Source organism: the organism of the source record quoted next, unplaced genomic scaffold (assembly GCF_019419815.1).
Source record: "Pyrus x bretschneideri cultivar Hongxiangsu unplaced genomic scaffold, Pyrus_bretschneideri_v1 Contig9, whole genome shotgun sequence".
NCBI classification, from domain to species: domain Eukaryota; kingdom Viridiplantae; phylum Streptophyta; class Magnoliopsida; order Rosales; family Rosaceae; genus Pyrus; species Pyrus x bretschneideri.
Genome location: NW_025999831.1, coordinates 97,225 through 118,704, shown reverse-complemented (window position 1 = coordinate 118,704; position 21,480 = coordinate 97,225). Strand labels below are relative to the sequence as shown.

The window sequence follows — 21,480 nt, the reverse complement described above, 5'->3', positions numbered from 1 at the left end:
AATCATGAAATTGTTTTTCTAAAAGCGTTTTTAATTATTTAAAAGTACTTCTAAAATGAGTCCATGAAATTTGTTTTTTTTTTTTTTGTCAAACGATGGACTAATCTTATTAGATATGGATAGAAATGTTTACATCAAATGTCGTAGTGTTGAATAACCAAATAACACGTATAACTCGATGAAAATCCTTCTTGCTCTTTGCTTCAATAAAAATATTACAAATCAATTAAAATCTTCTAATATTATGCATTTTCCAACTCCAAAAAAATCTAATTAATATCTTATAACAAAAAAACTAATATACTAACATAAATCTATATGCAAAACATTCCACCCTAACTCAAGTAACAAATATATGAATGTATATTATACCTATGCGTGAGATATGAAGCCTAACTAAAAGGTAGAAATAAAAACATAACATACCTACGAGCAACAAATTAATCTGTAACAAATTGATTATAAAAATGAATATGTCATATAAGTAAGTAAATACAATTAACATGTGATATAGGTGGATTATAAAAATAAAAAATAAAATCTATAAATGAGGTTTAAAGCAGATAATTAGGAAGAAATTTGATTTTTATAATAAATCTTATCATTGAAGATATAATTATTGATAAGTAAATTTAAGGAATTATTTTAATAAACTGAATTATTGCTACCATTGGCTCAAAAAATTAAATTTATATCAAGTTTCTTCTATAAGGAACATCATAACATAACATAGTATTACTATTTATATTATAATATAAATAGATAAATAAAGGACTTGATATGTGTAGCATGTTTTAATTTGAGTAAAATAATAATTCGGTGTTACGGGTTCGTGAAAAAATTACTTGGGGTCGCCACGTAACCTACTTAAAATGACTCCCCATCTCCGACGACTCCCCCCTTCTCTTCCCAACCACCTTCACCTCCTTCTAATTTTCTTTTCCCTCCTTTTTCTCATTCGGATTCTTCTTTCGTCTCATCTTCTTCCTCCTCAATTCGTTTCTACGCACCCAGGTATTTCACCATCTTTCAATCATTGATTGTTTTCTGTTAATTTAGGATTAAATTATGGCTTAATTTTTGCTAATTGAGGTTTAAGAGTGCGGATTTCTTGAGAAAAATGCATTCGTGAGCGAGTTTTTATGATTTGCAGTCAGTCCTGCTTCCTTGTTTAGGGCAAACAAATATTTGAGCTTTGAGTGGCTAACTTCTAATTGACATTTAAATAAATACATTTTCCTAATCACACAAGTTGTAATTTCCCAAATTTCAAGCTCTGAGCATGGAATTTCTCAAATTTATAATCCTTGAGTGCTAAAAAGCTGTTAATTTTATGCTGAAATTCCCAATGATTTAAACTAAATTACGGAATTTTTTAATAATACAGGTCAGATTTCTAGTAGGTTTATGCTGAGGAGTTGTTTTGATCAAGAACCCAAATTATTAACCTTAATGTATTTTATCAGTTCAAAGTAAGGGATACCAGGAGGGGTAGGGGTTTGAATACAGAGAGAGGAAAAGATGTCGGGTATGGGAGACGGATATGTGGGCACGGCTCAAGATGCCGTGAGGATTCGAAGACTCGAGAAGCAAAGAGAAGCCGAGCGCCAGAAAATTAATGAGCTCAAAAGCAAGTCGGCCTCCGATAACGGCCAGCCGGGTCTCCTCCAATTCGGATCAAGTACTTCTGAGGTTTGTCTTTGAAACCGAACTCATATCTAGGGTTTTAAGGTTTCCCCATGCGCATATACTTCAGTGTCAGTTATCTCTGTTTTACCAATGAATGATAAGCATGAAAACTGTGCAAGTATTCATTCAGTTTTTTCTTCTTGTCCTTATGATTTATATGGTACCAAATGGATGTGCTGAAATAGATAAAGATACCAAGTTTTGTATGGACAAAATTTTATTCATTGATTAACGATTTTCTCGTTTGATATTTCAGATTCTTGAGACGGCATTTAAGAAAGAAACCATTGGTCTGGTCACAAGGGAGCAGTATGTGGAGAAGGTGAATATAATAAAACACTAGCATTGTTTTTTTATTTATTTTAAATTTACTTATACTAATGGAAGCATAAAATGGTTAAAATGCGGTGCTTGTACTGTCGATTTATGTTGTAGAAAGAAAATATTAAGAACAAATATGAGGAGGAAGAGAAGGAGAAACTTCAGAAGCTACAGCAAGAGTGAGTTTCGTAACTGAGGACTCTGTTGCTGTTTGACTTATGAACATTTGAAAGTGTTTATGTTTGTCAATGTCTGCAACAGTCTAATATTGTTTTTCCTTTTATAATTCAGGGAGGAGGAACTCCAATTACAAAAGCGAAAGAAGAGGAAGATAAAGGGGAGTTCTCGATTGTCCTTTGCAGATGAAGTTGAGGATGGAATTGAAGAGGAAGGTGGAGAAAATAGTAAGAACTTCTCTCCTTAAAGAATTAATAATTATTATTCTGGTTATGCAGTGCCTTAAGTTGACTGACCGTCACTGAAGTTTATTGTTTGGATTTGGAATTTTGTAGATTGATTTGGCATTTCTTTTCACCATTTTATTTGACACGTTCTCCCCTGATGAACTTTAGGTGTAGATCTAGACTGATATATATTGCAACTTTCTTGTATAGAAGCGTCCATTCTAATTTTTGACGAGAGCATATATTTAGATACTTGATGATTTAGTGGTCACTTAAGGGTATTCTTATCTGGTGTTTTTGTGGATGCCTATTAGAAATTAATACTGATTCTTGTTCTTTCATTTTGATTATATGCTTTTTCTACAGAAAGCACGGAGGCTACAAGATTACGGTGTGGTAGACTTGGGAAAGATCCTACAGTGGAGACCAGCTTTCTGCCAGATAGGTGTAATATTTTTCTATTTTTCTTTCACAAACTTTTATATCCCTCGCTCTTATTTGATTCTTGTTGGGTCTAACATTTGAACTTAAGAGGTGCTATGGATTTATTTCAGTGAGCGGGAGGCAGAGGAACAAGCTGAGCGTGAAAGGTTGCGGAAGCAGTGGCAGACTGAGCAGGATAAAATAAGAAGTAATTTTGCTTTTCTAATTTTTCTCTGTTTTTCTCCTTTTCCAGTAAGAAGTTTTGAAAGAAACTTTTACCGTGTTTTTTCAGGGGAGTCACTTCAAATTACTTACAGCTATTGGGATGGAACTGGGCATAGGAGAGTGCTACAGGCAAGTAACATGCTCGACTTGCATTTGTTTTCCCTTCATGATTCCTCTTTTAAAATTGAAACTATCGTCTTTTCTATTATTTTCATATTCTGTTTATTTCCATTCAGGTAAAGAAGGGTGATAAAATCGGAGATTTCCTTAAGGCTGTTCAACAGCAACTTGCACCTGAGTTTCGAGAGGTGCGAACCACCTCAGTGGAGAATTTGCTATATGTAAAAGAAGATCTTATCATTCCACATGTAAGCAAAAACAACTGTTAGTAATGCATTTGCCTGGTAGAAACTTTACTGAATAAATGCTAATTAATTTCCCATTACTTGTGTCATGATTGTGGAAGTACAGCAGCATAGTTTCTATGAGCTAATTGTAAACAAGGCTAGGGGCAAAAGTGGACCGGTAATGTTCAATATTTCTTGTTGTTCTTCTTCCGTCATTTGGGAAAAATTGTATTAAGGTTAAGTTTGTCTGAAATATTATTGTAGGATGTGCTCATTGATAGTAACTCATTACGATATTCTGTTGTATTTTGTATAGCTTTTTCATTTTGATGTGCATGAGGATGTGCGAACAATTGCTGATGCTACAATAGAGAAGGATGAGGTACATTGTCGATTCATTATTAGTAATCCTCTATTACATAGAAAGTTTCCAATACTAAAGAAATGAAAGACGAGCATTACCATGGCTTGAGTATGCTTGCTTATACTTTTCAGGTATCTATTTCTGGTAATGACATGGCTCCCTTCGTATTCTTATATCTTTGCTTTTATTTTTGTGGCAGTCTCATGCTGGGAAGGTTGTTGAGAGGCATTGGTATGAGAAGAACAAGCATATTTTCCCTGCTTCCAGATGGGAGGTACCCTCTTTCTCTCTGACTCCCTCTCTCACTCTCTATTCTTAGATGTGTGCCATATATAATATGTATAGCAAAGTGCCCCTTTCGCCTTTTCACTCCAGACAGGATTGATAGTGTGGTATACTGCTTGCCATTCTACAACTTGTTTATCTTGAGCATTAACTACAATGCTTTTGAGTATGCAATTTCTGTATATGTAGTGAAACCAATATCTGAATATTGCTGATAAATTTTAATTTTAAGTGGGATAACATTATTGTGTCCACCAGCATGGGCGGTAAATAAGTTTGAGTATGGGAGCGGGGTTTAATTCTCTAACCTCTCTATTTCAATGGGATCATTGCCTACCTTTTTTGCTACTTCATCCAAGTATATAAGATGTGTTTAATATACTTGAGTAGCCAAAATCAAACATAAGACTTGCAGATGAGCTTCGTGCTTCTTTATTCTTTTATAGCAATATGGGATGTTCACTTTTGGTTTTTGAGTGACAATATATCCACCTAAAAAGTGCATAAACCTCTTGTGATGTTTCCTTCAAAGTTTGCATCATTTCTCTTGTAATGTTCCAGTATCGATGTTTCCTGTTTTAAGTTCCTTGATGTTTCTGTTTAGAGAGATACTCCACTATTGGGTACTTGTCTACTATCTTTAGCGTTCTTTTTAGTCACCCGTTTTATCTTTTTTCTTATGGCAGATATATGATCCAACGAAGAAATGGGAGCGTTACACAATCCACGGGGACTGATTCGTTATCACAATTCACAGACATGGGAGACTGAATTGAATGCAGTTGCGAGTTGTTCCCCGTATGCTGCACAGTTAAAGGGTTGAGGTTCAGTTACTGCAGGTCCTTATTTTTTTTCCCTTTCACTTAGTGGTCGAAAAAGAGATCAGACTAACAGAATGTTGTTAGCAGATTGTATACACCTTAATCGGAACTGTAACGAAATCTGTTACAAGCATTTGGAGCTTCGTTCATTTGCTATTTAGTTTCTTTTAGGTTCTGTGGAGATGTTTGAGATGGCATACGTTGTGCTTATGCTTTTAGAAATGGTAACGTTCCTGAAAGATTAAGGATTTTTTTGGTAAAAAGGTACGGGCTGCTTACAAACTTTATTAGTCGACTAGTCATTTTTTACATACAGCAATATTGGAGAATAAAATGGTCAAAGTCACACAATTGGCTAGTTATATGAATTTTTAAGGTATTGAACTCGTCATTTATAGTCCATAAGAGTGGAATGTGATGTATCCCAAAATTACACGGGGAGAGAGAATTATTAGACTGTAGTAGGCCACGAATTGGTTAGCTCAGTTAATTTTTGTTTTAACGAGCCTACTATTTTGTTTAAGTTCCTCCCGTCTAATTTTCGAAGAGCCTAACAGGATATCGAGAAATTTTCAATGTGTCGAAAATACGACATATTACACTATCATAATTTAAGTGGTTCAATACTTTCAAAAAAACTTTCAATCAAATTTTGACATTTAACATACTGTGTCATATTTTCAACATACTAAAAATCTCTCCACACTCAACCTCGAAATGCCATTTTTTTTTTTGGACACATGATAGGTTGATCTGTAGTTTTTATACCATAACAACAAAGATTCGAACACAAAATCTCGAATATGAGTTTTTAACCATCTAATTACGAACCACTCCGGACTGCAGATTTACAATTTTACAGCTCAAGAAGAAAAAAGGTTGACTTTTTTTGGAACATTCCTTCTACATAGGTTTGACTGTGGAGGGTTTATGTCAAAATTCTCCATTTCCTTGTTGCCTTGTGCTCGCTGTTATTAGGGTTCATTTGGTATTACTGTGCTTTAAAAAAAAGCTGTTGTGATGTGAGAATAAGAAGTTATGAAATAAAGCAACAGAGTGTTTGGTAAACCTTTTTTGTAAAATATTTTTGAAAAAAAAAAGAAAGTATTATAGTGTTTGGTAAACTTTTATGTAAAACAAATATGAAAAAAAACCGGTTTTTCAAAGCTAGGTTTTGCAGATTTTTGTTTTTGACTTTTTTTCACTCAAAACTACGAAGAAAAGTTGAAACTGAATGTTTAACAAACACAAAAATAAAAATAACTCCATTTTTTTTTTATACCAGCTTTTTTTTCAGAATCTCTTCGGAACCAGGTCTTACAGTACCCAGTACACCTGATCTGTGCCTTCCCCCGGCCCACAGCGACGCTCTGAAATGAGGTCCTCCTTCTTTCCCCTCAATCTCTCTCTCTCTCTCTCTCTCTCTCTCTAAAAGATTTCAGTTTGATTAATTTTTGGTTGTGTTTTGCGGTGGGACCAGTCGGCAGCCGGAGGTTCTGTGGGCGCAGCGCTCCAACAAGGTGTACCTGACGGTGGCGCTACCGGATGCCAAAGACACCACCGTCAAGTGCGAGCCTGTGGATATTTCAGCTTCTCCGCCGTGGGAGTCCAAGGCGAGCCCTTTCACTTCACTCTGGAACTGTACGGTCCAATAACCCCCGACGGCTGCAAAACCCGAACTGGGTTCGGAACATTCTCTGCTCGATCCAGAAGGAGCAGAGAGGTTGGTGGAAGCGGTTGCTGAAGACGGAAGAGAAGCCGGCGCCCTACATTAAGGTTGATTGGAACAAATGGTGTGACGAGGACGAGGAAGGTGAGACTTGTAACTTGTTTTTGTTCGTCAAGTTTCGATTTTTATAAATTGGGTTGTTTTGTTTTAGCTTTTTGTTTGGTATTGGTTTATTTTTCGAAATTTGATCATGTTTTGATTGATGGGGTTCGTCTGGTTATGATTTTGTCTTACCAATTTGTGATTTTGAGGTGAATAGCGAACCACCTAAATGAATTTTTGGATAGGAAAGGTTATTTAGGATGGAATGTGAAGAAATGAGCACAAGGTGGCATAAAGTTGATAGCTTGTGAACTATCTGGAATTTGGATCAAACATATTAAGATAAATGAGTCCGTGTAAAGGCTCTAGTTTGGCAAGTATTCTCATTCATGCGCTTTTTGTTGTTTGTCCAAGCAGTGAGTGATCGAAAGGAGAGAAGCAGGACTATCTGGTGATTTCGTCCGCTCACTATGGCGTGTACATAAAACTGAGCTCCTTGGGACCTTGTCCCTATTTAAAGATTATCAGAGTAGCAGAGGGAGGCCAAACGTTTCAAGTAGCTGGTAAAAGGGCAAGCGAAGATTCAACAGTTGCCATCTTTTTCAGTATATGTAGAATCCAATGGGGCAAGTATCTACACTAAGGCAAGTATAGCTGATAAAATTTTCCACAGAATACACAGTATATTAGGATATTTTCCGAACGGTGGTGTTTACGTTTGTTAAAGAAATTTACACGGTTATTTAGGTAACATTCAGATTTCTTGTTGCGGTTTTAGGATTAATTTGGTTTGTAATTGTGCTATTTAGGTTTAATTTGACTTTTTAAAGTTGTCAGGAATCATTTTCCAAATTCATGAGGTCCCAAAATGCGCAGTAGGTGTCTTTATGCTACCCGCACTGTTATTGTTAATACGAAATGCCATGGTTGGCCTGGGGAATGCCAGTTGGGCATGATTGCTGTTTTTAATTCGACACAATCTTAAGTATCATGTGCCTGCAAATTCAGTATAGTTTTGGAGAGAGATTTTCCTGGATCTGGCTCAACTTTTGTTTGGTATTTTTCAGCTGATTTGGCCTCCGATGATGATCATGATGCGGTAAATATGACACCCTGTATCATTTAGAGTAATGGATTAACTTCACCTAATCAGGTAAAATGGATTTTGTACTTTTGCAGTATGTTGGTCAAGATGGGGGAAGCAGCGATGACGACGGAATGCTCTGTAAGTGTATTTTTCCTCTCTGTCCGTTGGTAATGTTAGTCACAGTTAATCTTATAGAAGTATGTGCATTTGGTAATTTTTGCTGCTGAGTCCTTATGAAGAGTTCCGCAAAGTTTCTTTTACTAAGATAATGTGTGGCTTAAACAGCAAGCCAGTGGCAGCATCCTCTGTTTGCAGACTCACTTGATAATATATACGCATAGCGAGGCACATGAACTGTCAAGTTGATTTCTTTCAAGCCATAATTTGTAGATTTTCAGTACATTTGACATTTCTTCTTATTGTGTTTGAAGTTTGTTTGTCGTCAAGAGTCCTAAAAGATAAAATATATGAGTCTGCATTTTAAAAACTACAAGTTTACAACAACTTCTCTGTTACTCTCAAGTTACCATCCATCGTCAATTTGTCCTTGAAAAAGAAGAAACCCTAGCGATGCCATTTAGGACACTGGTTTCAGTCGGTGGTTGAACGAATTAGAGTGAGTCATATGAAGGGTGTTGGAAATGTTAAAAGTGTTGCATCTGCATCTCTTTCTCACGGTTTTTTAACCCCCGGTTTTGGATTGTTTACAGATCTTCCGGACCTGGAGAAGGTAAGAATGTAGGAAAATGGTGCTGAAGTAGCGAGTAGCAAGAAACGATATGGGATGGACGGCAAGCGACTCTTATTCAGAATAGAGGGAAAGCTCGTTAAACTTAATGGAAGGCAGAATACTTCGCTTTTGACATGACATGACAGATCCTCTTGCTCTAAACTTAGTATTCTCTTTGGTTCGAACTCGAAGGTTTCACATACATGTGGATCAGTTGACTGCTGTAGTTCATCTTTAATCACCAGAAAGAGCAGAATGGTCGGCAAAAAACTTGAACGATGAGAACGAAGAGAAAATCCGTGAGTATTAGACCCTGAACTTGTAACAACGCGAAACAATGGTCACTTCAATTAACTTCAGTAGAACTTTTGTCCCTTATTGCCGCTTTAAACACTTAATTTAGATGAAAGTTGTAATGCTGTTATCCAAAAAAACCATTGCCCCACATTATGACAAATTCAAGGACCAATACTCAGCTGAGAGACCGAAACTCACAGTTTGACTAAAATTCGGAGACTGATACTCCAATTATTATTAACATTACCAGTTTTTCTGTAAAGAAAGTATGACAATAACAACATTCATTTATAATCTATAGGTCTTGATGATGATATTTATTTACACATGGCCACACATGCAAGCTACCCTTCTTCTGTATGCATTTACCGCAATGTCGAAAAGAAATCGGGGAATCCACGACAAACCGGATGCAGAAGCGCAACGGAAACTATTTCGGGCAGTTGCAGTCGGAAGCAGACTTATTTAGTCTGTCTTGGACTCTCGAGTCTCGACAACACGGACAGGAATGACTGGAATTGAATCCCACCATTCTCTTAGTCGTCTGTTGCTTTGGTTCTCTCCCTTACTCATACCTATTCTTGATGCCAATGTCGAAGAGAAGCAACAAACTATGGCTGCCATTATAATGAACTTCACCGGAACCACCGCCAAAAATATTGCGATCGCACTCAACAACGCCATCGCCACATTTGCATGCTGTAACAACAATTAAAGTTTGTTAATTGGATTGATCAATCTCTTATATGCATGAAAAAAGTCGGCAGGACATAAGCATTGCGACATTTGAGCCTCGAAATTACGAGTATTTTCGACTCTTGCTACTAATGTTGTGCACATAGTGAGTTGTAGAAGTGAATATATAGCTTGGCTGCATAAATAAATGGGAATTTTAACAAAAAGCTTCCCGTACTATTCACTTTACTTTTTATTTTATCCTTATCGTTAAAACTCAAAATTTTCAAACTCTTTTTATTAATTTTCCTTAAATAAATACCTTGCGAGCCTTCGAAATATATATGGACCACAACTTCAATATCGAAACATTTGCTATCTGCACCATCTCATGCACAGTTTGCATTCCATGTTGAGCGGACACTATGCTTTCTATTGTACTCTGGTCCGAGGCGGTGCACACGACTATCTCATTGCATTTTATATCAAGTCTTTGCCGTCTTGCTCTAACCATCTTCGCAACAAGCGAAATGAAGAAAGCGGCTATTGCTTTGCCAACCCACTCCCTGCATATCAGGAAGAAATTATTTTTAACAAAGTCTCATTCACCAACTTCGAATTTTATTAAGCTTACGTAGCACTGCAGCTAGATAGAGAAACGAGACTTACTGATAGGTGACTACTAAAACCACAGCAACCACCGTGAGAGTGGTTGACGGTCTTTCCCATGCGAGTACTTCTTCAAACCAAGGCACTGAATTCCTAAGGGGCCTTAGTAGCTCCTACACAATAAAACGAAGTCAGATGATTGTAGTGAGGATGTCTGCGAAGGTACATGTGCGGAGGAAAATTAAGCTTAATATAAACAAGGATATTTCCGCCGTTGGATAGATGGAAGTTGCTCTAGAGTGATATAGACGGGGTTAGATACTTGCCAAAAAGGTAGTAGCACTTTCACTGATTCCCTCCTCTTTAAGTTCCTTTGTGGTAGCTTTGGCAATAGCCATTTCCTTTTCTTCCTCTCTTGCTTGATTAATTGCTGTTTCTAGTAAGGAACTGTCTTCGACTTGACCGCTTGGAGTTGGGGTTGCACTTTCGCTGCTGCCTACTTCTGTCTCTTGACCTAAACTTGAGATGACCATTGACTCTGACAAGTTCATGCTCCTTAGGATTGAACTAGCACTGCATGGATGCCCGCTGTTTCCCTTTTTAAGACTCTCTGCAAGCTCTTCCAGGACATAATCTCCCTTCGGTATCTCATCGAACAAAGAAAAAATTAAGAATCTTGTTGGTGGAGGGGGTGATATTCTCAGCATTTCTCTTGCTGCATGGAGCCTTGTTATTGCTAGGATTGTCCTTGAATGCATCTCCCATGCTTGTATAGGACAATTTATCTCATACTTTGCTAGGAAACGATGCATCAGCATAATCTCCTTGGAGAGGGCAAGCCAATGGTCACGCCTTGTAGAGCTTGTTATCTCAGGGAACTCCAGAACAATCCCCTCTGATCTACAAATTTGGTGAAACAAATCATAAATCTATAACAACAATATCAAGTTTCTACCGAACTTCGTGTAGTTGTGTTTCTGTTTGGTCGATGTGGCATCAGGAGGACTAGAAACCCTAGCGAAGATTTTGGTTTTTCAGTGTGTCTAATACTAGTTTCTAAACAAGCGAGACACAGATCGATTAGCTATTTGGTGCTTTGGGTTAGACTAAAATATGAATGCAGTGCGGAGTATATGTCCTTACAATTCAGGAGACTCGTAAATTATAGCCTTGTCAAAAAGTGGAGCACCCCATGGCCCTGTTGAGGCTGGCTTCACTGTTTGCTCCACATCCTTTGTAAGGTGTATTTTAAGAGCATCTTCATACGTTAATACTCCAGAAGCCTCGAAATAGAGTGCGTAATTTGTTAATGTAAGCCTACCTGAAATACCGATGCATGGCTAGCCATATCAAATCGATTGCTTAATTATGGGGAACAGAAACTACATATAAGATTGAGATGATCAATGTTCTCTTTTCTAAACAAACCAGGCCAACTTGTTCCTCCAATGTGGCGCACTACTCGCTGTGTGCTAGCAGTTCCCTCGACATGTAAAATGAATTCGTCATCTGCAAGCTCCGCACCCTTCGGTTTTGCATGTTTTACCAAATGTTTTATACATCTATAAAATCAAAACAGTACAAAGGGAAAAGTTGTAACTTGTTATTATTCTAAATGGAAGGTTCAACTAAGGTATTAAAGAGCGTCTCCAACAATATTAGCTGCTTATTGGGCATGCGTCAACGCATCATACAAATGAAATATATGGTTATAGATGCATCACCTATCAATTTCCTTTAAATATTTGTCGTAGGATGGAAAATGGAGCCGGTTTCCTGTAGACGCCGTTAAAGTTTCAAAGGTAAATCTCCCATTGACAACATCTGTAACTAGTGGAACCAGCGACCCCATCCAAACAAATGCATCTTCTCCAACATCTTTCTCGTTATCAACCTGCCAGATAGTAGGTGAAGAATGAATAGAAACAAAACATAATTGTGACTGCAACGAGGAACAAAATTAAGTTAGGGTTCGAGCAACGACCATTACTTTAACCTATAACTTAGTTCAGTCCAACTTTTCATCTCTCTATGTACGTATCTCGGAACGAAATTACAAAATGAAATTAAATCTTAAGAAATGATATAGCTTACAAGAAGTGGCATGAGGTCTGAATAGAACAAAGGGACGTCATCTTGCTCCGAACGAAATTTTCCAGGTAATTTTTTCTCTTCTTTCTCCTTCGCTATGCACTCCTGCAAAACCCCAAAAACGTGACATTTAAAAAAAATATATTATTATTAAGAGAATGAGAGGGAATCAAAACTAATAGAATAATTTAGGAGAGTGGGAGTTTCGTACCTGGGATGCATAAGTAAAAACCAAAAAGCTATGTTTGAATGTATTATAGGGTAAATACGGTGGAGAAATTCAATACCAAACTTTTCACTTCAACATCATCATGTGGCTTAGCGAAATCACCGTTTGTATCAAAGGAAACAACGAACATAGTTAATTACCTCAAAAGATTCTTCGTCGGCGGAGGTAGGCATCTCCCAAGCGAGCATCATGTCGAAAGTGAAGCGGCTAAAATATCCATTGGCAATCTTTTCCTCAATGGTTTTGCACATGTCACTACTCTGCAGAGCCTTGGCACTGCAAAATTCTACCAATTTCCTCCCATAACTATTACTGTTGTTATTAGCACCAACCGGCACCGTTTCATCCGTCTTCCATGTAGTTTCAAATTCCTCCACCAATTTATCCACCGGAGTTTCCAGTTTCCTGCACGTAATATAATATTAATTATATAACCACATAATAGGATTTAATCGCGAAGCATGCATATACACACGATGTAGACGTAGCCCCATTGGTTTGGCTACAGCAGTTGTGCTCTCTCCTGTGCCCTCGACATGCGCGGTTTATGGTAGTTTAAAGTAGAATAGTGATTTGTATAAAAAAGACACTCATCGATATATAAAAATATATGGTAAACATGGATTTGAACAACAAATTGAATAACAATATTTGCAGGTGCACAGGAGACTGCATATGAAGAACAACAAATATGTTTACCGTATATTGTTCCTCATATGAAGAACATATGAAGAACAATATATAGTAAACATGGATTTGAACAACATGGATTCTATATACATGAATTGCATATTATATATGATGGACTTACAAAGCGCATTTTTGAACGACGTCGTTTGCAATGGATGACAGATGCTTCAACCTCATTGTGGACATTGTTGTTTTGTTGCAGATCTGCAGAGAAATTAGACCAGAAGATTGTTTGGTTTCAATAGGGAGGAAGGAGGAAGGAGGAAGGACAAGGAGATGGAGAGGCAGAGGCTGAGATGTGTTTATGCATGGAACTGCCACGTTTGGCTGGCCATGCAGCAGTTGCTGTTCCACCCAAGTGTTGCACAGTGCTCGTTTCACTGAGGCTGACTTGGGCTGTCTTTCCATAACTTCTGGGTCTATTTGGGCCCAATTATCCAGAATTAGAAACCAACCACACTCTTGGCCCTATTCAACTCCATTGCTAACTAGTTGGTAATTAAGTTATTAAGACCATTTCTAAATGAGCTGTCAAATTTTAAATATAAAATTTAAATTTGACAGCTTTAAAGTTTTTCTCTTCACGTGATATGTTAAATTTTAAATATAAAATAAAAAATCATATTTATTTTCTTTGCATTAATAATGAAAGAAAATAAATAAGGGTTTGTGATTTTCACACGCCCTTAACTACTTTTCCCACACCCGTTTCTATTTTTTAATACTTAATTGATATCCTACTATTTAATCTTCCATATATACCCTTCCTACTTGTTGATGGTAATTAATGAAAGATTAAATAGGGAGGGGTATATATGGAAGATTAAATAGTAGGATACCAATTAAGTACTAAAAAATATGGAGGAGTGTGCGAAAAGTAGTTAAGGGTGTGTGAAAATCACAACCCTAAATACAAAGGTATAATGAAAATAAATTAAAAGGCAATGCTTTAATCCAATAAAAAAATTAACAAAAAAAATCTAATAATTAATTAAAAAAATTTGAAGCTGGTACAAGAGGGAGATATGTCATTCTATGTCATACCACATCAGCTTTGGCTTCTCGGTTGGAAAACATTCTATTGTCTTTTATTATCTTTATTGCTTATTTAGATATTTTAACATCTCATTTGGAGATGCTTGCCTACCTTCATAATGTATGACGGGTGTTGTTTGTCTTTAGGTTTTCATTCAAAATCATTTCTAGAAAACTTTAATCGGACGAAAAGTGTTTAGTTATTTAAGTCTGACCAAAATAAACACACTATTTTCAATAAACAATATAATATCGATAAACAAGTTTAGTGAGCTTGTTCTATTAGGAATATCCTCCAAGAAGGACCTAATTAACAATTAAACAGTGTAATACATTGTGGAGTGGGCCAAAATGAGTAGTTATTTTTGTATAAAGTAACTACATAAAAAACCAGTTGAAACTAATCTCTTGTCAACATTAGAGAAAAAAGAGAATTGTAACAATGATCTATCAATTTTAACCAAATTTGCACAATAGTCATTCAATTAAAAATCTATGACCATTGGTCCTTTAACTCCTCAAAATGTGTAGCTATGGTCATTTTCGTCAACTTTGTCAAAACGAGTGTTGGGAGAATCATTGCTATAATTGAGTTAAAATTGATAGACCATTACTTCAATTGGGTTATAGTCGATAGACTATTTCTACAATTTCCTCATTTAGATTTCCATATTTGGGCCTCATTTACGTGACACGTGACTTATTTTTATAGAAGTTTTAATGGAGATGACATAAATGACCATGATAAGTTAAAAAAACTAATGATCATGAATTTTTAATTAAAGAATCATTACTTCAATTTGAGCTAAAGTTGAGGAAATTAATTAAAGTTAAAAAATGTCTTCACTTTCTCTCTCGTACCACTAATTGTTAAAAAACCATCATGAATTCATTTCTCATAAACCATTGTTAAAAAAATGTCTTCAATGGAAATAACCACTAATTGTTAAAAAAACCATTGTTAAAAAACCACTAATTGTTAAAATGCATAATTCATGAAAGAACCATTGTTAAAAAACCACTTGTTAAAAAACCATTGTTAAAAAACCACTAATTGTTAAAAAACCATAATTCACTTGTTAAAAAACAATTGTTAAAAAACCACTAATTGAGATAGATAAAACCATCATGAATTTTTAATTAAACAAAACTTGTTGAAATTATTTCCATTTTCCTCACTTTCTCTCTCGTACCACTAATTGTTAAAAAAAAAAAAAAAACACAATAGGGAATGAGACCTACATTTTCCATTTTTATGTTTTAAACTTAATTTTTGTTAGGAATTGTTTTAATTTTAATTTTAATAAATAAGTAAAATTAAGAAGAGAAGAAGGAAAAAAAAAAAAAAATCTTTATTCTATTTCTCGCTTGGCAAGTAAAAGAAGAGTTGCAAAACTCGAACCTAGAATTTCATAAATTCGGAAAACCGAAACGTAAACACAAAGCTCCGAGCTTTGAAGTACATGCTCCTGCTGATTCCCAAATCGGAGCCCCCAAATCAATGACGAAGGACTCCGATTCCTCCTCTCTGATTCGCCTTAACATCGGTCAGTCACCTCCCTTTCTTCTCTCTCTCTATTGTAATCCAATCCAGTTTAATTTCAATTTTCTGTTTTTTACAGTAGAAAATTTGTTGTTGGATCGATTTGATCGCTCTCAAATGGAATTTGAAACCCTACATTTTCATTTGCTGAGAAAATGCAAGCAATATAAGTAAAACCAATTGAATGTTTTGGTAAGGCAATTAGTGCAATCTGTGTGTTTGTGCATGTGTGACTGATTGCAGTTGTCAAAAATTCAAAATTGGACTTTTAACTTATAAGTCTTGATAATATTACATTTTAGGGAAAAACCACTTCAAACCCAGTACTTTATATTAAAATCCATCTTACTTCGTAATGAGAAAATGACACCAAAGAAATTTCACAACTACGAATCATTAGAGCATGACAAGTGCATCAATGGGGAGTCTTTTCTTCTCCAATTTAGCTCTTGAAGTGGTTTTGTTTGAAACTTATTATTATGGTGTAGTTTAATAGAACTCGAGGATTAGCTACATGATTTGGATACGTTCTTTGTTTGTTACCAGGAGGAAAGAAATTTTGTACTACTATTGATACTTTGACTCATCGTGAGCCCGATTCAATGCTTGCTGCAATGTTCAGCGGTCGCCATAGTCTATGTCAAGATGCCGAAAAGGTATAAACTTCTGCCTTTGAGACACATTTTAAACAGTTTTCCATTGTGACTATTGATTTCCCCACTACAACCTGACCAGATGTTAGATAATTATTTATGTACTTGAATGATCATGTATAAGAAGGCTGAAATGTCACTGAGTGGAGACATAGAGAGAACCATCTATGGTGGCCTAGACGTGTTCCAGTGAAGGCCAGTGAATGTGCTGGTTAGGAAGAGTGACTTAATCAAAACAGAGGGTAGTGCTACGAAAGGAGATGGCATGGAAGTAATTAGGAAAAATACAGTATGCTGTGATTTGTTTGAAAATATGATCCATATAGGATCGAATCAAGGCTTAGGATTCAAGTAACAATCCTAAATAGTTGGACATGAATCTAATTTATAATGTATTTATTGTTGTGTAATTATGAATGAAATGTTCTTTTCAATTTGTATAATGATAATCTGCTCCCGGGCTTTTTTGTAGGGATATGTGTTTCTAGATAGGGATGGCAAACATTTTCGGCACATCCTTAATTGGTTGAGAGATGGCGTTGTTCCCACATTAAAAGATTCAATATATTCAGAACTACTTAGAGAGGCTGAATACTATCAACTTCTTGTGAGTGTGGTTTTACGTTTTTATATTCATTTACTCTTATTTATTATCGTTATCAATGGGCTGCACTGTAGTTTACTCAGATAGTGAATTTTTGTTCTGTGAATTTAACCGATGGATTAAAAAATGTCCTAGTTGTGGTAAAATGGTACACTAGGCTTGAAAGAGAGTAGTGCAGCAGAAAAGCAGATGCATGGATCTCTTTAAAGGGCCTTATTCCATGCGTGTAAATTGTAATGATAATCCTTTTGTTTTGAATCACAGGTGGTTCAAGGGAGCAATGTATTGGTTACCAACATGTCTTTTTATCCTGGTCATTTGGCCTATTTACATTAACTCTATGCAGTGAGCTCAAGTGCACAATGTTATGAATGTTGGTTTCTGATAGCTCATTATTATTAAAATTACATTTGAAAGTGCATGTGCAATATATGGGTAATATTCTTTTTTTTTTTTTTTTTTTTTTTTTTTTTTCTGCAACATAGGAATCTTAATTTCCTTACTGTGAAGCTGGACTATATATTGAAGCAATGATCAAAGTAGTTAATGGTTCAGATTCACAGTCTAATAACATAAACTGATTATATTTCCAGAATGTCGAAACAAGTCCCTAGATATAAAGTATTAGCTTTGCAACTATTCAACTTGGATGAAACATTTTCTTGTATCTCTTAACTATGTTGAAGTAGTGGAGTTTATTGACAGTCATCTTTCATCAAACAATGTTGTGAAATTTTTAAACAATTTTCAGGGGCTGATGGATGGAATAAATGCTGTTCTAAATAAGAAGAGGGAGTATGAAGAGTTAACAGAACTAACACGTACTGATATCATCAAGTGTATACAGTCTGACAAAGTGCGGTTTCGAGGTGTCAATCTTTCTGGCCTTGACCTTTCCAAATTGGTAATTTCTCAGGTTCTCAGTTCTGAAAAATAGTAAATCAGAATTCAATTTGTGCCTTGTAAAATTCGGTTTCAAGAAGCTATTTCCGTTTAGAACATCTAGCTTCAGAATTACAGGAACATAATGAAGCCCCTAAGAGATCTAAACATTTCCATTTTACCAAAAATTATTTTGAATTTGCTAATCAACATCTATTACAATCTGTTTTAAGATTTAAGAATCAAAATTTCCTTTAGCATGTTGAAACCAGTTGCTTACATAAAAGTAAGCATTGATGAATTATTTGAACCTTCTATGAATTTAAATGAAATAATGTTTGGATGGTGAAAGATGCTTGATAATCCATCTATTTGATACCGTGTCTCTGACGTTGTGATCTTACTTGATCCATGAAATTGCAGGACTTGTCATTTGTTGACTTCAGCTATGCATGTTTGAAAAACGTCTTTTTTTCACGTGCAAATCTTCAGTGTGCTAAGTTCAAGGTAAGCTTTATTTATACATGGTATGTCTGGTCTGTTAAGATCAACTGCTGTTTCTACATATTTTATTTTGTTAGAAAGTCTCACTGTATTTTTCATCGGCATATATGTTTTTCGTTTCTTTTATAAGATCAGCACATGACTATTGAGGCTTTTATATTTTGTCACAGGAGGCCGATGCTGAGGGTGCCATCTTTCACAATGCAACTTTGCGGGAGTATGAAATCTAATAAATTTCCAATTAGTGATGATATTACATTATTAATGGGTTGCCTGATTAATGCATTTATATTTTGCCTAGGAAAGATGTGAATTTACTGGGGCAAATCTCCGTGGAGCTTTGTTGCCTGGTGCTGATCTTAAGAGTGCAAATCTACAAGGCAAACTTTTCTGCATTCTGATTTCTAATAATGTTTTACTATTTTATTTGTTAGTTCCTTCATAATGTTGCCTTATATTCCTTGGCATATGTTTCTGTTCATGTAAACTTTCAAATATTTTGTTTTAACTTTTTCTAAAATGGATTTAGCTTGTCTCTCTTGTTTACCAAGAGTTAAGAATATTAATTTTCCTTTTAATCGTGTTCCGTCTCTCTTGCAGATGCATGCTTGATCGATTCTAGCTTCTGCCAGGCAGACCTGCGTTCTGCACATCTACAGGTTCTGCATTTTTTCAATTGGAATATAGTTCACTTGTTTCTGAGTAGTTGGTCCCCTTTTGGTTTTTTAGAACATCCATTAATGAGATAGTAACTGTTTGTTTGAGATGCGCATATTACGTCAATTAATGAAAGGCTCAGGATTTGGTACTTACGGATTGAGATGCATTATCTTCTTGCTCTTAATTTTTCAGAATGCTGATCTTACAAATGCCAATTTAGAGGGAGCTATTCTCGAAGGAGCAAATTTGAAGGTAAAGTGGAGGTTGTGTGTCAAAAGATAAAAAAAAACTTAGTCTGAAGTATGAATCTTATGCTTAAGAGATTATAAGAATTCCTATAAATTCATTTTGAGAACTCAATATCTTTTTTGACTTCTAAAAATGCGTATGAATTGCCATATTACATATTTTATCAGAATTCTAAATTTTCTGGGACATATCTTCACGGGCTTGCTAACACATTGCAATAGAAGGGAGATATCTGGCTCTTTCTTTTACTAGGAAAAAATACCATGAAAATAGTCTTCATTTTCTACCAATTTGGTGAAACATTGAGCCTTTTTCTAATGCTTTGTTTGGTCTGCTATAATAATGAAGGATAGGTTCTTTCATTTCTTGGTTTGTTTCGCCTTTAGGGAAGGGAGATAATTTAGAAAGATCCGTAACATTGAAGGTTGGATCACTTTGCGGTGAATAGGTCTTTCATGTTTAAATGAACATAATAAATGCTGGTAGTGAAAATCTAGTGTTAAATGAACATAAAAAACAATGTGAGATATCCGTTGAATTATCTTCTACTTTCGATCTATTGAGATCTTCTGTTACTTAGTAAAGTAGAAAATAATGCAAGTAGACCTGGCAATTTCTTACATGACCTGTTAACCCGACCTGAAACGACACAAAAATAACAGGTTTCAGCTCAAAACGTTAACTACTCGGGTCGTTCTCGGATCACACGTTTAGAACCCGCGGGTAACCCATTTCAACCTGATAAGAAAAAAGTTTGATAATTTTAAACTACTAAAAAACCTTACTACAATTATGCAAGTGATATCTTACATTCTTTTAGGGAACTTATATAGTTGGAATTGGATGAGTTTCATTGCAATCTGAGAATTAGGAGGTCTCAATTATGGGAGATCAAGTGTAACACCTATTTGGTTTGCTTATTTCTTGTATTTTATTATGTGATTAGGAATGCCTTCAGTCAGACCCCATGTTTGCATAAAAACGAATTGAATTTTACAGAAAATAATCTTGCAGTTCATCTTATAATGCATTATTGTTCCAAGAAATGAATCTTAAATGAAAATAAACATATCTCCCTCTCCTTCCTTAATTTATTTGTTTGGTTTGTCTCTTTGCATGCTAGGGTGCCAAGTTGAGTAACACCAATTTGAAGGATGCAAACCTTCAACGAGCTTATTTACGTCAAGTGAATCTTCGAGATACGGTAATGAAAACTGATCAAAGCATTTTTTAACTTCTACTTTGATTATTGTTTTCAGAACCAAAAAATGTATTGAATAAGGGCGGGTTTGGTATTTTCTCGTTTTTGGCTTTTAGTTTCCATTTTTTTCTTAGGGATAGAGAGGATATATATATATATAGGAGAAAGGGAGATATAAATAAGGGTGATGAGTGGATATGTATATGGGAGAAAGGGTGTTTTTATGTCATTCATTCTCCTGGATTTTTCCTTCACTCCTCCCACTGTCCCTTTTCATCTCTCTATTCGTCCATGTATTTCCTATCTTTCTCTAACCGGAGAAAAAAAAAATGAAAAGGAAAAGCAACAAACAAAAAGGTTACTGGTGGCCCCTAAGTCACTAAAACTAGACAATGAGTTTAGGATTTACTTTCCTCCCTTGAATTGAAATTCGGATGTCCGGTATACGTGCATTACCGTAACATTCCAGTGGAGAAATTGCAGCACAGAGAATGACCCTTCTGTTGGTAGGATAGTTGATAGGTGTGTCAACTGAATAGGCCCTTTCTGTTGGCATGGAGTTGAGGATGTAACTCTAATTTTATGTTTTGAACAGCATTTGGAAGGTGCAAAGCTTGATGGTGCAAATTTGCTTGGAGCAACCAGATGAAATTGAATGATATGGTGGTATTTTTACATACTGTGGAGGTTTGTAATTCTGTTTGTGTATAATAACACATTTATTTTAGGGAGTTTTAACGAAAAGCCCACGGTACTGTTCACTTTAACGAAAAACCATATTTTTACACTAAAAAGTCAAACTTGATACTATTCACTTTACCTTTTATTTTGTTCTTATCATTAAAACTCAAAATTTTCAAGTTCTTTTCATTAGTTTTCTTTTTATTTTATCCTTCGTCTTCCGTCTCCCAACATTTCCCCAATTTTACAAGGTATTGTCCAATTTGTTTGTGTATAATAAGTTCTCCGTCTAACGAATATGTGTGGACCGAGCTCATCTTGGATAGGCCGACTCCATTAGGTTGTACAGATAGGCCATCATTTAGGTGTGGCCTAATTGAATTATTAGTTCTCGTGGTAACAAGGTAGTC

General features: G+C 35.6%; 3 protein-coding genes and 1 pseudogene across 4 annotated transcripts; 3 read left to right on the top strand and 1 right to left on the bottom strand.

The window, feature by feature from the left end:
* The first annotated feature begins 857 nt into the window (after window positions 1-857).
* Window positions 858-5,012, top strand: LOC103944377 (protein XAP5 CIRCADIAN TIMEKEEPER). 2 transcript variants are annotated; one of them, XM_009354822.3, is made up of 13 exons: window positions 858-1,014; window positions 1,467-1,692; window positions 1,946-2,011; window positions 2,125-2,189; window positions 2,302-2,414; window positions 2,781-2,859; window positions 2,969-3,045; window positions 3,130-3,191; window positions 3,299-3,430; window positions 3,534-3,587; window positions 3,726-3,791; window positions 3,973-4,047; window positions 4,745-5,012. In XM_009354822.3, the coding sequence occupies exons 2-13, from the start codon at window positions 1,522-1,524 to the stop codon at window positions 4,793-4,795; spliced, it is 1,011 nt and encodes a 336-aa protein (XP_009353097.2). In that variant the 5' UTR covers window positions 858-1,014; window positions 1,467-1,521; the 3' UTR covers window positions 4,796-5,012. The 2 variants fall into 2 exon arrangements, with proteins under 2 accessions (XP_009353097.2, XP_048432317.1); XM_048576360.1 differs by having other exon boundaries at window positions 877-1,014; window positions 1,388-1,692.
* Window positions 5,013-6,330: 1,318 nt separating this feature from the next.
* On the top strand, window positions 6,331-7,294 carry LOC103944378 (annotated as a pseudogene).
* A 1,155-nt stretch (window positions 7,295-8,449) lies between these two features.
* On the bottom strand, window positions 8,450-13,466 carry LOC103944446. Its single transcript, XM_048576643.1, has 10 exons — window positions 13,180-13,466; window positions 12,509-12,773; window positions 12,143-12,244; window positions 11,773-11,942; window positions 11,477-11,610; window positions 11,192-11,369; window positions 10,375-10,948; window positions 10,109-10,221; window positions 9,762-10,005; window positions 8,450-9,463 (listed from the first exon to the last, which is right to left on the bottom strand). The coding sequence occupies exons 1-10, from the start codon at window positions 13,464-13,466 to the stop codon at window positions 9,230-9,232; spliced, it is 2,301 nt and encodes a 766-aa protein (XP_048432600.1). The 3' UTR covers window positions 8,450-9,229.
* A 2,002-nt stretch (window positions 13,467-15,468) lies between these two features.
* LOC103944381 (FH protein interacting protein FIP2) lies at window positions 15,469-21,208 on the top strand. Its single transcript, XM_009354823.3, has 11 exons — window positions 15,469-15,640; window positions 16,183-16,292; window positions 16,762-16,896; window positions 17,645-17,797; window positions 18,199-18,282; window positions 18,450-18,496; window positions 18,586-18,659; window positions 18,880-18,938; window positions 19,132-19,191; window positions 20,312-20,392; window positions 20,985-21,208. The coding sequence occupies exons 1-11, from the start codon at window positions 15,595-15,597 to the stop codon at window positions 21,036-21,038; spliced, it is 903 nt and encodes a 300-aa protein (XP_009353098.2). The 5' UTR covers window positions 15,469-15,594; the 3' UTR covers window positions 21,039-21,208.
* The last annotated feature ends 272 nt before the right edge of the window (window positions 21,209-21,480 follow it).

Excerpts from the sequence above, each read along its gene's own strand:
- LOC103944446 (XM_048576643.1), bottom strand. The coding sequence starts at position 13,466 with ATGGAAAGACAGCCCAAGTCAGCCTCAGTGAAACGAGCACTGTGCAAC. Across the intron at positions 11,943-12,142 it reads CAGACCTCATGCCACTTCTT|GTTGATAACGAGAAAGATGT; the intron begins GTAAGCTATATC and ends ACTATCTGGCAG. Across the intron at positions 11,370-11,476 it reads TGGAGGAACAAGTTGGCCTG|GTAGGCTTACATTAACAAAT; the intron begins GTTTGTTTAGAA and ends TCGGTATTTCAG.
- LOC103944377 (XM_009354822.3), top strand. The coding sequence starts at position 1,522 with ATGTCGGGTATGGGAGACGGATATGTGGGCACGGCTCAAGATGCCGTG. Across the intron at positions 3,192-3,298 it reads GGCATAGGAGAGTGCTACAG|GTAAAGAAGGGTGATAAAAT; the intron begins GCAAGTAACATG and ends ATTTCCATTCAG. Across the intron at positions 3,588-3,725 it reads CTAGGGGCAAAAGTGGACCG|CTTTTTCATTTTGATGTGCA; the intron begins GTAATGTTCAAT and ends TATTTTGTATAG.
- LOC103944381 (XM_009354823.3), top strand. The coding sequence starts at position 15,595 with ATGACGAAGGACTCCGATTCCTCCTCTCTGATTCGCCTTAACATCG. Across the intron at positions 16,293-16,761 it reads TATGTCAAGATGCCGAAAAG|GGATATGTGTTTCTAGATAG; the intron begins GTATAAACTTCT and ends GCTTTTTTGTAG. Across the intron at positions 18,939-19,131 it reads TGCGTTCTGCACATCTACAG|AATGCTGATCTTACAAATGC; the intron begins GTTCTGCATTTT and ends TTAATTTTTCAG.